Raw genomic sequence first — 15500 nt, forward strand, 5'->3', positions numbered from 1 at the left:
TGGTGTTTTAAACACTTTCTTTCTTGTCATTTTCACATCTCATTGGTTTCCAGATTTTGTACCTTCTAGCCTCTAATCCTCCTTTGAATTAGCCCCATCCTCCCCACCCTTTGGCCACTACTTCAGTTAATACTTTCATCATTTGACACTTATACTCTTACAATAACCTTCAAACTGGGCTCCCTCCCTCCACTTTGGACTTTTCCATGCATCCACTTCTATTTTACCAGAGTGAGCTTACTAAAAATATGTATTAGATCATACCCTTTTCTGCTTGAAATCTTCTCATGAGAAATCAGCTTCTTATTTCCTACAAGGTAAACCTAAACTTCTCAGACAGGTTGTCACACTCTCTAAAATCATTTTAGTTTATGAAAATGTATTGACTACCAGAAGTTTCACAGGGCTTGGTTATCACTTATCACCTGTGTTCGAGGAGCTAAAAAATCTTTTTGGAAGCAGGAAATAAAAAGAGATGACCACTGCTTTTCCTTCTTTGAACAGAGATACTTGACTTCAAATCCTGACTTCCCTACATGCCAACTCTGTGACATCAGGCAATTATCTAGTATCTATAAGATATAGTTATTGTGAGGATTAAACACACTGTAATGTGTGAGTGTCAGTCAATCAGAAAGGACACATCAGCCATGGAGTTGCAGCAAAGGAGCTGGGAGTCCAGGTTAGAGGTAGGGAGACAACTTTGTGGTTCTGGTACAGTGATTGTTTACTAAAAGATTTCAAATCGCTTTCCTAACTGTTTGAAAACAATTAAATTGAATACCAGTCCAGTATGGGAGCCACCAACATCCTTTAATCTTGAGCTAATTATGAGGGAATCATGGTTTACTAAGCTAGCAGTATATGACAAAGTTGGAGGATTGTCATTAAATTCTATGCATGCATTAAGTAATTCTGTTAGTCATGCAACAAATATTAATGGAGTATCTTTTATACTAGATACTAAGCAGTAGGACAGTAGGATTAACAAGACAGAGTGGTTCTTGCCTTTAGGAGGCTTACATAATAGGATGAAGGTGAGCAATACAAAAAATCACAAATAAGTGTGTAGCTTCTTTTGTGATAAATGTTATGAAGGTAAATGAAGGAGTCTGTGACCAGGGCAAGTAATTGAGTGATAGAAGTTAGAAAAGGCTTACATTAGAAAGTAACAGTTCTTATGAGGCCTGATAGATGCACAGGGGTGATCTAGGGAGTATTATAACAAGTTGGGAAAATGTAGGCAAAGGCCCTGAGGCAAGAAGAAAGGAGCTTGGCAGCTGGGAAAAAAATGACAATGTGGCCAGATTTTGGTGAATGAGGAAGAGAGTGGTATGCTACAAGGCTGGAGAGGTAAGTATGAACCACATCGTGCAGTGCTTTAGATAAGATGGCCATATTATTTGTTGTCCAAACCAGGACAATTAGGGAGCAATATTGATCATGGGTCTTGGGACAACAGACATGAAATGAGGCTGTCCTGTGCAAACCAGAAAACATGGTGTTCTACTTACAGGGGTGTGTGTGTGTGAAAGCCATAGGAAACTTTTAAGCAAGATTGCATTTGTATTGTAAAATATTTCCTCAATCAATATGTGTGGAATAGAGTGGAAGGAGACAAGAAAATACATACAAATGGTAGTATGGAGGCTAGGGCAAAAGTTGAAATGAGAAATTATGTCGGCATGGACCACAGTGGTAGCAAAAGGTATAAAATGAAATGGACATAGATTCAAGAAAGGCAGAAATGGAGGTGATTTTCAGAGAAAATATAAGGATATTGCTAAATCTCCTAATTTTTTCTCTATTCTACAAATATTTACCTGACACCTGACAGCTGTATGCTTTGTCCTGGGTGAGATGATTATTAATCAAATTGTTCCTGGCTTTGAGAAGCCACTTATCATTCCCATAACATACCTACAAATCGAACAGCTCACAACAACATCTGTCATAGGAGTATTGAAAAGGAAAATTAATAAAGAATTTTTAGCAAATAAAATTTACTATATGAATGCCAAACGGTTCTCTAAACTTTAGAATGTTTTATATTAGAGGGCTACATACTATGTCTAGCATTATAATATTTTCTTTTCATAAAGTTTAATTCCAAGGGGGGAAAAGGTCAGTCTCTCATTAAATTAAAACATGGGTTAGTTAAATTAAGGGATATATTGAAATAAAATGATATATAAAAATGGTACTTGCTTGTTATCTCAGTTGGAAGGTCTATTTCCAAGTTTCCAAACTTATTCAGCATTTGACGTAAAACAGACTCAATTCTGCTTTTCATTGATGCTCCATTGTTACTTCTAGAGAATTTAAATTTCATAACAATATCTGCTATCACACCACTGCCACTTTGCCTGAAAACCATAAAAATATTTTTAAAAATGGACAATTAGGATAATTTCTGCTCTTCTATTTATATATTCCTTTTGAATGAACATTAAAACATTTATTTGAGGTATTTCACTTTAGATCTGATCCACATAACAGTGTTTGCCTAAGTAATGATTTGCAGTGTTCCTATCCCACAGATATTTGATCCTAGTGTAGAGTACACTGTGCCTGGTTATGGAGTCAGAATGCCAGAGTTTGAAATTTCAGAGCCCTGAAATTTACTGTTTGACTTTGGGTAAGCTATTTGTTTCTTACTCTTTCTGTATCCAAGTCTCCTCATATTAAAATAGGTTATTATGAAGATTATATAAGTTAATATATGTAAAACTTTGGAGAATAATATGTAGAATACAGTAAGTATACTACAAGTATTGGCTATTATTAAACTTCACAAATCTTCCAAAAAAAAAACCCTCATCGCATTAAACAAAGTTATAAAGAAATGAGATTTTAATTTTATTGACTTAAAGAGAGGATCAAGCTAAATTTCTGGTAGCTACACCCATTTATCTGGCTACAAAATTAAATTTTAACTTTTGTAGTCATATGTTAAGATTTTATTTGCATTTCAACTAACCAGATATTTCTCACTACAAACATTGATACTTATGTAACACTGAGATAATTTCTACTTCTTCCATGAAAATCACCATGTGAATCACTTCCCCCAGCAAACACCGGATGTCTTCTTTTCTGAAAATCTGTATTAGGCAAATTTGGTTTTCATGCTCTCACATGCACCATAGGCCTCCTCCTTTCATCCATTTGCCAGTTTTGCCATAGTATCCATTCCAGATATTAATTTAATATTTGTTTAACCTTCTAGTGCTAGGCACTATTTTTTTTATGAATTGGCTATGACCAAGACTCACAGTTGGATCTTGCAATTTAGAAGGAGAAGTAGACCCCCAACAAATAATTATAACCTCCATTTCTAGCAACATGAAAATCTAAATAATTTTTTAAAAATTTTCAACTAAGACAACCAGAAATGCTAGAAAAATATAATAAATTCCATTTGAAATACAAGGCTGAGCTCACATGAAAGTATGAGAAATCTTGGAAGACTAAAAATAAAGAACAACATGAATATTATGTGGTAAACCCTAGAATATGCAACAGGCTTGAGTTTCAGCATTTACATACACACTGAATATGAGGCTTTGGGTTAGTGCAAAATAGGGAGATGGGCATGAGTTTCAAAATAAAGTCAGAATTTTTAATGAGCTAAATCCTTAGGGAAAACATGGATTAGACAGAAACAATTCTGCTCATCATCTCATTCAAAATAAATAAATAAGGGAAATTATCTGTCTCAGAGGTTCAGGTCTAAGTGGAAAAAAAAAAAGAAGGTTCTCCTGAGTATTCATAACCATGACCCTGGCTGCATTCAAGTTCTGGATTTGAATTTATACTACTTGCATGGTCCCAGAGACTTTGAGCTATGAAACTATTTAGAAAAGACAAAATTCAGACAGCATCTCATCTAGCAACTAGAAGGGCACTCCAATGGGTTACAAGAAATGGAAAACTTTAAAGGTAGAAGGGTTGGAGGGAGCTATGAACAAAAGAGAAGAATTATTTTTAGATCATGAAGTCTTTTTTGGGAGGGTGGAGGAAATTGTTAGGGTTTTTATCATGCAGATTGCCTTTTCTTCCTATGGAGGGGAGAATGGAGTAGGACCACATGACAGATTACCTAACTGGTGTTTAACTAGGAAATCTCAGACTGGTTGATAAAGATTGCATTTCTGGGAGAGGTTGAAACTGCAATTACCTCAGGTATTTTTCAAAAAATAATAATTATTGATTTGAGAGAGAGAGGGAGAGTGAAACATTGATTTTGTTGTTTCACTTATTTATGCATTCATTGGTTGATTCTCATGTGTGCCCTGACTAAGAATCAAACCCACAACCTTGGCATAGCAGGATGATGTCCCAGCCAAGTGAAATACCTGGCCAGCACCTAGATCAGGTAGTAAATCTAGGTTTGGGATCATGGGTTTTTAGCATGAGTGATGCCATTTTGGGCCTGTGGTTTTCTCTTCAACATAATTAACCTGAAAGTGGTCCATGTTCTGCTGATCTTCCTACAATGTCCAATAGAAGCAATCTTCTGAAGGTTATATAAAATCCAGGCTGTGTAGAATCCCAGTTATAAAGTGGGATTAAAGAAAAGTATATAATCCCATTGGTTAAAAAAAACCATTAGCTGGAATCAGCAGAACAAGAAGAACATCCTCAAAAACAGATAGGTAAGTATATTTGAAATGGTTAATGACATAAAAGGGGGGATCATAAATATGAGAAAAGTATAAGACATTATCAAAGTAGACCAGGCAGATTCTCTAAAGACACAAATAGAGCTTGCAGATAAGAAAGCATAGTCATAACATTTGTAATGGAAACACAGTGAATGGATTACAGAGAATAGTAGGTGAAGGTGAAGAGAAATCAGTTAACTAAAAGATAGAGATGAAGAAATCACATGAAATATTAACACAGATAAAGAGATGAAAAAAATACAGGCTCAGAGACAGGAGAAAGCTCAATGCTTCCCTAATGTAGTGCTAAAGAAGAGCATAGAAAAATAAAGGAGCAGCCATATTACAACAGATAATGAGAATTACCTAGAACTGATGAAGATGCAAAGCCTTAGATCACAATGACACTAAAGTACACTAAATAAAAGAAGCCCCATGTACAAATACATTCTAATGAAACTGAACTCCAAAAACAGATGGACAGATTTCAAACAATAGAGAAAAATTAGCCAAATAGAATGCAGTACTTCTAACCTACTGAAAGAAAAGAAAATGAAAAAACTCAAGAAGGCAAGATGGTAGGAAAAATAATAGAAAAAGCAAGAAAGAACACAACATAATATGGAAGAAATAAATACAAATGTAACATCCTTCACAATAAACGTAAATTGACTAGACTCTCTAGTTAAAGGCAAAGATAGTCAAAATATGTTAGAAAATGTAATCCAGCTTTCTTCTTAAGGATATATAATGTTGAAAATAAAAGTGTGGTAAAGAATTACTGTAAAATAACCACAAGAAAGTCAATGTAGCCACAATTGTATCAGACATAAGAGACATCAAGATAGAAAACATTGATTAGGGATAAAAAGAATCAATACCTTGTTAAAAGAAATAATTCATGAAGAAAATACAATAATTCTAAACATATAGGTACTTGATAATATGTCCTCAAAATATATTGTACAAGGAGAAACAGACAAATCTATAGTGGTAGATTTTATTTGCATGACATAATTATTAAGCATAAGTGAAAGCAACAGAAATGATTATCCAGAAACTGGAAATATATCACAGAATTGGTATTGAAAATCTAAAAAAAATGACTCATATGGAAGAATTATATTCAATCTCTCCCATATTATACACAAAACACCTGAATATGAGCAACAAAACCTAAAACTTACAAGAAAATATTGGAAAATGTGTTTCTATACATGGAGAGAAAGAATTCCTTAAATAGACATTTTACAACTGATTTTCCACAAAAAAATTCCGTAAACAAAATATAAAGATATGCTATAGACAAGGAGAATATATTTGCAACTTAGAAAGTGACAGATGATTGCTACCTACTATAAATACAGAACTTCTATAAATCAATAAGGAAAAGAATAACAATAGAAAAAATGGAGATAGTGAATATGCAGTTCAAAGAAGAGGGATCCTTAGTGAATGATGTAAATAGATGCTCAAATAGGACTGTTTTATACATAAAACACTTAGTTTTGATCTTCATAATACCCCTATCAAAGAGACATGTCACTTCCTCTTGAGAATTGCAAATAAAATTAGGCTTTTCAAGGGAAATTATCTCCTTATTTGTTGGCTTTATGTACCTCAAATTCTCCATTAACAGGGAATTTGAGGTACAGAAAGGAGAATAAGTATGTGCATGTGTGTATTTCAGTCAGGGAAATAGTTTGTATGAAGGCCTTGGGGTTAGGGAGAGTGAAGAATTGAAAGAAGTGTGGTGGTGAGTGAGGAACAGAAAGATGGTATAAGGAAGTCAGATAAAGGGAGGTTTAGTATTTTTATACACACACATGTAAATAAGTAAAATGTCTTCAGGAGACATATACATATACATCTATGTTATATATATCAAGAATGCATATATCTCTGATATATGTATAACATAGAGCGAGGAAAGACAGGAATTAAAGATGACTCTCATATTTCTTTTTTCAGCAACTAGGTTGCAGTTTTTGCCATTAACAAAGGTAAGCAACATTGGAAGAGTAACATTTGGTGGGGGTAGATGATAGGTTCAGGTCTGGACAAGTTAAACTTGAGTTGTCTGTAAGATATACACACGATGATATCAAGTAGATGGCTGTGTATGAAAATAAAGTTCCAGAGATACAGCTTTGAGAATAATCCGCATATAGGTGGCAGTGAAGCCACTGAATGGGAAGAAGGGACACTGAGAAGATGAGAGGCCTGTAGCACAGTCTGATATTCAATAACATTTGAAGAATGTACAGAGAAGGAATGAGAACTAACAAAGAAAATGGAGTAAGTGGAGAGGTAAGAGAAAGATCAGGGGGACGTGTAGGTTTATGGAAACCACAGGATGGTACTATTTCAAGGAGGATTGAAAGTCCAACAGTGCCACATACTGTTGAGAAATCCAAAGAGAGGACTGATATGATTTCTTTGGAGTTTGTTATTTGGATTTATTGTTCAACTGGGCAAGAACAATTAGCATTTTGTGGTGGGGTCAGAGCTGGGATTGCAGGGGATTAAGTGGTAAGGAGGAAGTGAATAAATGATGAGCAAACACAGACAGCTCCCTGCAGTCCTGCATGTTTTGAGACTAGCAGCTAGTACAGAGACTTTCACAAGAAGGTACAGAGGCGAATATGCAATGAAGTGCATTTTGGAAAATACTTTTTTCATGGATTCTTTCAACTCCTCTAACACCTCAACAAAACTTATCTGACCAGAGCTCTATTCTGCTGGGTACTTATTAGGTGACTACAGCAAATGAGAAAAATTAATTTTATTGTGGTGTTAGTATTTGAGAAAGAATTAAATAGTTCTGTTTTTCTTTCAAAGAACCTTTGCATACTAGTTGGAGGATTGAACAATGTGGATATTTGAGGTTTTGTGGTAGTGTCAGTAAAGGGTGACCGTTTTAGTTGTGATTGCTTGTTTGTTGTGTTGTGTTGTACCTTATGTGAACAGGTACAGAATCAAGGCAGGAAGGGCAAATAGCTAGTATGCATGCTGCTACTCCCTCTCTTATTAGTTCATGACAGACATGCTTGGATTTGCTACAGCATTCTTCTTGTGACAGTGTTCCAGGCACACAAAAACCCAAGCCACCTTTGATGTTGGTTAGAGTCTTCCGATCTTGGATTCATATGCCCAGGACCACAGCACTGCACAACTCCAGAGGGCCCTGTTTACAGAGACTGCATTGTGAGGGGTATCCACTGGGTTTGTACAACAGGACAGCTCTGTTGCTGCACCTACACCCAAATCTCTCCTTCCTTTCCTCCTTTTTCTATTGAGAATTAAATGTGGTTATTTCCATTAGTAGGTAAATAGGTCATATCTGGCATGTTTTATTTTTGTTTTGGCATTGTTTTAAAAGCTGCCCACGATACTATTTTCAAAATATTGCAATGAATTGTGTGGCTGTTTCACTCATTATCCATGCTGTGAACAAAAGTCAAATGGACATCCAGTTTACATATCTTTTATATAGTTCCACTCACCTCAGTTTGACAACATAAGCTCTGATGAACTGGTTTCTTAAATCCGATTCTTTGAATGTTGTAGTAATCTGTAGAAAGAAATGGGGGGAAAAGCCTCTCTCTAATTACAGTTCTTCCTCTCCTTAGTCGTTTCTCCCAAACGTTGCTAAGTGGGACTTACTAGTGAGAATTAGGGACTTGAGGTATTAGTTCAGCTCAGTTTAGTTTAATTGCATTTCTAAACATGTGGGATTGATTTAGGCAGTTTATGTAAACTTTTGATGAGGGCTTTCTACACACAGACGATGGTGGACAGGATGGGTCTTCACTAGAAACCATTCTAAATACACTAGGTTTTTTATTCATTGAGAGCCCATTTTGTGTGATTTGATGGCTTTTCCTAAGAGTTGGGGTCAGAACCAAGCCAACAGTAGGGAAGTCCACATACAACTTGCATTTTGTAATCCTTTAGCAACCTTTTTCAAAAGGGTAAAGCCAGCTTAAAATGTGTAGCAACAGAGATCTTGAAGAAAAAGGAGGAAAGCAGTCACGGGCAATCTTTTCCTTGCTATTTCTGATCAGTGTCTGAGCATCAAAGGATTTTTATCATCAGTTGGTAATTTCCTGACCTGACATTAGCTATTTCCCTGAATCATTGCTTAGATCCAGCAAGGAAGGGCCTCTTCAGGTATAAAGTTTAGTTTTACAATAAACTAGGAGTGATTCTGGGACTAGAACAGTTACCCCAAGTTACAGGATTAGATGTAGTAAGGTTTCAAAATAGGGAGTGGATTCCATTAAATTGTAGTGTGAGGTTGCTCCAAGGTGGAGGTGGAATGCAAAGATGAAGGTAGGGAAAGTAGGTAGCATGCTGAGTGTTATATTAAGAGAGGTTGGGATGCCAATTCTCGAAATTGTTAAGTTTATGCAATCTCTATTCCACTATAGTGTATTACTCTTTTCAACCAGTTGTTTGACAAAATGATAACTTTTTTTCCTAGAGAGGCCTTGAACATTTTTAATAATAATGAGATGATTTTATCAAAATAATTTATGTTCCTTTTAAAATAACTCCTGAGAAGCATATTGCTTTACCTAAATTATTGCTTCTCCTGGTAATATGGCTCTAGTCCAGAGTAGAAGAGTGTCAGTTCTGACATTACCTTCCTATTCATTTACTTGTTTGTTACTGTACTTGCATATTAGGGTTATTTTTTCCATGTTTTAAAATTTGTGTTTTGTAGAATTCTTACTGATTTTGATTTGGGGGATGTTTATTGAGTATTGATTGATTTTGGGGAGGTCTAGTTTACTTTGAGAACTAGATAATATACCTTTTAAATCCAGTGGAAACAGCAGATCACTGAAATCTACTAAAACAGGTAAATGTGTGCTGGAGTCAGTCCTTTCTAGTGTTACTACCCTCTGGCTCTTCCCTCAATATATCCTCACATGCGTGCATGACCAGCCAGCTGACATACAACCAAACAAGGTGCCAGTGTCAATCCATTTGTTAATTAGTAACAAAAAACTAAGTTTCTTTCTTTCCAATTTTTAAAAATTATTTAAGGGGGAAATAGCTGTAGAGTGGTGTTTGTGTATTTTCTTTCATCACTCCAATAAATTATTGTGAATTCCTCCCTGGGGTGAAAACCTTTACTTTGCAGACCACTGTGAGCTCCACCCTGACTGCAGTGTCTTTACTTTGTGTCCCTAGGACACAAAGAATCATTTGATTCTTAAAGAATCTGTTGATTCTTAGCACAAGAATCAACAGATAGAATTCATCATTTATGTATTCATTCAACAAATATTTAAATGTAAAGTATGTGCCAAATTCTCTTTTAGGCATCAGGCGACAATCAATGCTTGACAAATAAATTTTACCAAAAAGCCTTGATAGTATAAGTGATCTGGTAATATGAAATTCAAATTGATACTGCTTTCTTTCTCTTCCTGTGTCCCAGTTTTTTAATGTTAATTCCATTATGTGTGTTTTGGGGAAAGTTGCAATTGTTTGCAGAATCTATTGCAATACCACCCACCCCTAACACCAAATGAATGTTTCAATGGTTCAGCTGATCCCAGAATGAATCCTAATTGAAATTTCTTTTTTTATTTGGAGAGACCCATTCAATCATCATTTATACTTTGGATACATGCATTTTGCAAACAGGTGCTTCCATTATTTCTAAATGGCTTCGTTCAGTTATCAGTCTCTCAACAGCAATTACTGAGCACTTCTTGTGCTTCACTTCCCTTGTATCAAGTACTGGGACACAATGGTGAGAGAATATGAACAATCCTTGCCCTCATGGAGCTTACATCTAATGGGGGAAGACAGGCACAAATAAAATTATCACCCCCATCTAAGTAAGATGTGGTAAGTTGCATTAGAGAGAGGAATTAGATGCAGTCCATAAAATTAGAGAAGCTTCCTAAAGGAAATTCTTAAGGAGCTGCTATCTTCAGGAAGAAGCAGAGTTAGCTGGCTGAAGTGGCAGGAAAACCTCGCAGGTGGAGGGAATGGCACATGCAAAGTCCTGCAGTGGGAACAGACAGGTTATGTTTAAGAAATAAAAGAAGGCCAGTGCAAGTATGTGGCATAGAGAGCAAAGAGGCTAGGGTGATAGGAAAGGCCAGACAATGCAGCATTTGGTCTTTATCATAAATAATGGGAGTCTCTGAAGTGTTTTAAACAAGAGGAAAATATAATCAGATTTGCTGTTTGAGAACAGTATCTCTTGATGCATATGGATAATCAGTTTTAGGGAAGAAATAATGCAAATTAGTTATAGTGTTATTTTAGTACTCCAGAATAGAGGTGATCTCTTGGAAGGGTGTGGTGGTAGCACAGACAGAGAGGAATGAATTTGAGGCAAATCTGGGGGTTAAAACTTACAAGACTTGGTAAGGAATTTGATATTTGGAATGACAGAAAGTAAGGATGGCAAGGATGAATTCTATGTTTTTGATCTGCAAAACTAGATAAATGATATTATCATTAATGGGACTAGGATTGCTGGGAGAAGGCTAGGATGGTGTGAGAAGATCATGGGTTGGGATTGGGGACACGATACATTTGAGATTTTTAAAAACAGTAGAGATGTCAAGCTGACAATTGGGTGAAAGGTATGAAGTGCAAAAGAAAAGCCTGGGCTGGAGAGAGAGTGAGTCATTAGTATATAAATTTGGTTGAAGTCAGGTCATGCATGAGTGAGATCATCTACAGATAGAGAACAGTGTGAGAGGAGAGGAGGGTGTAGGTCAAAGCCTAGTGTTAGTTTTAACATGTATAGGCAGTGTAGGGGAGGGTGAGTCTGTAAAGCATACAAAGGAGGGGCCAGAGAGGCAGGATAAAAAAACAGGTGAATGGATGGTATGAATATATCTTACAGAAATCACAAAAATCACAGACTTTTTGAGTTAGAAAGTACTAGAAAAACATTTAGCCCAACAACTTTGTTTTACTGATCAGTAAACTGAGAACCATAAAGAAGTGAATTGCTTTATATAATAGAAGGTTCTAGGACTATTTCACTGCTTATTAAGTAATTCAATGTTGTCTGTGGGACAAGGATAATGATGGCACACGTGGTGCCATTGGGAAACAGCATGGTTCTTGGATTTGCGGTCAGCAGGCCTTGGTTTGAACTCTGGTTCTACCACTTTCCAGTTGACTGGTCTTTGACAGTTATTAATCTCACAGCCTGTGCTTACCTGGCTATAAAAATAATTTATTAATTTATATGGCTCTTATGAATTGAAAGTTAAATAATATATGTGAAAGTGCTATGTAAACTGTAAACATCATATTAAAGTATTATTCATGTAATATTTTAAATGTTTAAAATGTTTTTATAGAAGGGTAAATAAGATTAGGATAGTCACACATCAGAAGAATTTCAAGGGAGATCTTGCTCTGCCAGGTGTTTCAATATATTATAAAGCCATAGTACTATAAATAGTGTGGTACTGGTGCAGGTGAGATTAATCATTCAAAAAGAGTAGACTACAGAGAAAAGGAAAGGAAATTTAGCATATGATAAAGGTAGCATAACAAATAAATCAATTGCACTCTTTAACATGCAGCTTTGGTGGCAGTAGACGGATCTCTACCTTACTATAAAATAAGTTCCAGATGAATCAAAGATAAAATTATGAAAACTGAAATAATAAAAGTACAAAGAGAAAGTGTGAGTGAATATATTAGAATATTTGGAGTGGAGAAAGACATTTTTTACTAGCACAAAAGTAAGAAATAGTAAAGGATCAATAATTTAGCTATGTAAAAATATTAAATCTACTGGGCATATAAAACCCTACATTACATACAAGACTGAAAGTTAAATTGCATATCAGGGAAATACATGCAACATGAATGACAGGTAAATTTTAATATTCAAATAAGGTTTTCCCCCCAAGATTATATAAAAAAGAAAAATGCTCCATGCAATAAAAAAATGGGCATGGTCATGACCAAAAAATTCAAAAATAAAATCATGAAAATGACCTACTAATATATGAAGACAGGTTAAATCTTACTAGTAATCAAATAAATGCAAATCAAAATAATGAGATATTACTTTTTACTTATTGGCAACAATTAAAAAGTTTACAATGCCTGGGGTTAATGCTGTGGAGAAATTAGCACCCTTGTATATACTTACATACTACTGGTGAGAGGCATTTCTGGAGTGCAATCTAGATATTAAGATAAATCTTTAAAATGCATAGACCACACTATATTGGTCTTAAAAAGTGCTTGAATAAATAAACACATGTGGAAATAAACAAATGGAAAAATTTTAAATATTTTTCAAATATTCAAAGCATAACTCTCTACTCCTTTATTCTTAATGTGTGACCTGAACATAGTGTCTTTTTTCCAGAGTCTGGTATGGAAAAGGGAGGGAGTAACTTTAGAGTAGAAATCTGACATACACTACTTCAGCCAGGTGACCAAGGTCAATAGCAATGAGTCATATGATGTAATGAAAATGACACTGTTCCTCCATGGTCTTCCCCCCTAAACCCATAACCCTGCTCTAACCATGAGAAAAACAGCAGAAAAATCCCAATTATGGACATTCTATAAAATACCTGGTCAGTACTCCTCAAAGCTGTCAAAGTTATCAAAAACAAGGAAAATCTCAGGAACTGTCATAGTTTACAAGAGCCTGAGGAGACAAGACAACTAAATGGAATGTGGTATTCTAGATGGGACCAAGGAACAGAGAAGTACATTGAGTAAAAACTAAGGAAATTGAATAAGATAAGGCATTGATTAAGGTAGGGTATCAATACTGGCTCAATCATGTTAACAAATGCACTATTGTATGTATGATGTTAATAGAGAAACATGGGTGTGATATATAAGATATCTCCATACTGCCTTTACAACTTTTCTGTAAATCTAAAACGCTTCTACAATAAAATCTTCAATAAAAACAAAGAAAAGATTTAAAAATCTCGAGAAAAAAACATAGGTCCCATACTCTGAAAATTCTACTTCTGGGAAAATATCCCCAAAATATAATCATGTGAATGTGTGACGGTGTATAAACAAGGCTGTTCATCAGAACGTTGAATATGATAGTGAAAAGCTGGGAACAATTTAAAATTTTGTCAATAAAGGAATGGTTCTATAAAATATTATACATCTACATACTATAATACTGCTTAATTATTTAAAATAGTATATTTCTAAATTTATTGATCTTAACATATTTTTGGGAGACAAGTAGATAAACTAGCATATATAGTCTGATTTTGTTGACAGATAATTATATGCACCTCAGTATGTACCATGTATTCAGTTTTCACAGAAAGATACCTGGAACATCAAAATGTTAACAGTGGATATATCTGAGTGTTGAGATTTTGTACATATTTCTTCCTTCTTTATATTTCTTAAATACACTGAACTTTCTATGTTTGTATATTATCTTTATAACAAGAGTCAGTACTGAAAATACTTTTATTTTAATAACAAGGTTTATACATACATTTTTATTTACTTTAAAGAACATTTTTGATAAGAATAACAAGTTTGATTAGGGAACATTAATAATTTTTATACTTAATAATTAAAAAAAATCTTTACCGAAGTATATGCTCCTCATCCAAGGATATGCTTTTTTTAAAACTGACTTGTGAGAGAGAGGGAAGAAGAGAGAGAGAGAGAGAATAGAATAGAGAAGGGAGGAGGGAGAAGGAAGGAGGGGAGAGGGGGGTGTTGGGAGAGGAGAGAGAGAAACTTCAATTGGTTGCCTCAGATACGGACCCTGACTGGGAGATCTAACCTGCCACTCAGTCTGTGCCCTGACCAGGGCTCAAAAGGGCAACCTTGTTGTATGTGATTATGTTCCAGCCAACTGAGACACATGGAAAGGGCATACATTCTTAGAATTCTTAAAAACTGTAAGGGTAAGTAAGCAACCTGGAGACTAGTCAACTCTGACTCTGCAGGGCTGAAGGCGAGACCCTGGTTTGTGGTGATAAACAAATGCTAAGCGTCCATTTGTGAGGTTTTTTGGTAGGCAGTCTATAGGCCTCTTTCAGTGAAAGTCCCAGTTCCCTTTGCACAGTTTCTATGTCTATCATTGAGCCAAAGTGTGCTGTTGGCCAAACTATGTTGTTATGGAAAGGCAAACATGTCTTCTAACACCTGCCTCCTGTGTGTTCTGTTGGGTAAGGAAAAAAGAACTAAAGCCAAATGAAAAAGATTTTAAAAATCCATCTCAAGGAGAGCATAATAAATGCTCAACTTAAACAAACAATAGGCTTCCAGTCTTGAAGTCATGATCACATAAAATATGTGTTTAGTTGTGACCCTTCTAATACTTTTCATTCATGACTTAAGAAAATGTGAATCAGAACAAGTGTACCAGCAGATTAACTTGGAAAAAGCACAGAGGCACATCTTCCACCATTCAAGGTAAGAAAATATGCAGAACATCTAACAATTGCAAAATTTTCAAAAATATTAGGTCTGCTATCTTTTTTTTTTACGATGGAATACAGAATGAAGACAAATATTGACTTACCACAGATTCAATTCTTCCACTCAAAGTCCTATATTCCTGTGTAGCTGGTGAATTTAACTGATCACTATAGTTAACATTTAGGATTTGAAAGCTGCTATGGTAAAAGTAAGATTTTTTATCTGTAAAACAAAGAAAAGGCAGAATCAGTCTTGCATTACTAAGGACTTTAATCTTTAATTTATTTGGGATTATGGGAGGCTATTATATGTGATTAAATTATTTTGGTTCCTTAAAAGAGAAAATACTCAAAACTTAATATAAATGTATCTAATAAAATTATTTTCTTTCACTTTTAAAAA

General features: G+C 35.1%; 1 protein-coding gene across 1 annotated transcript in view; it reads right to left on the minus strand.

Moving 5' to 3' along the window:
* The window catches only part of TMPRSS11D (transmembrane serine protease 11D), a 45303-nt gene that overhangs the window by 15637 nt on the left and 14166 nt on the right, over positions 1–15500 (minus strand). The window contains exons 3-5 of the mRNA XM_036021285.1: positions 15202–15320; positions 8174–8241; positions 2209–2366 (exon numbers count right to left, since the gene is read on the minus strand). Of these exons, the coding sequence (XP_035877178.1) occupies positions 2209–2366; positions 8174–8241; positions 15202–15320 (345 nt within the window). The remainder of the gene's footprint in view (positions 1–2208; positions 2367–8173; positions 8242–15201; positions 15321–15500) is intronic.

This window comes from Phyllostomus discolor, chromosome 1 (assembly GCF_004126475.2).
Source record: "Phyllostomus discolor isolate MPI-MPIP mPhyDis1 chromosome 1, mPhyDis1.pri.v3, whole genome shotgun sequence".
NCBI lineage: Eukaryota > Metazoa > Chordata > Mammalia > Chiroptera > Phyllostomidae > Phyllostomus > Phyllostomus discolor.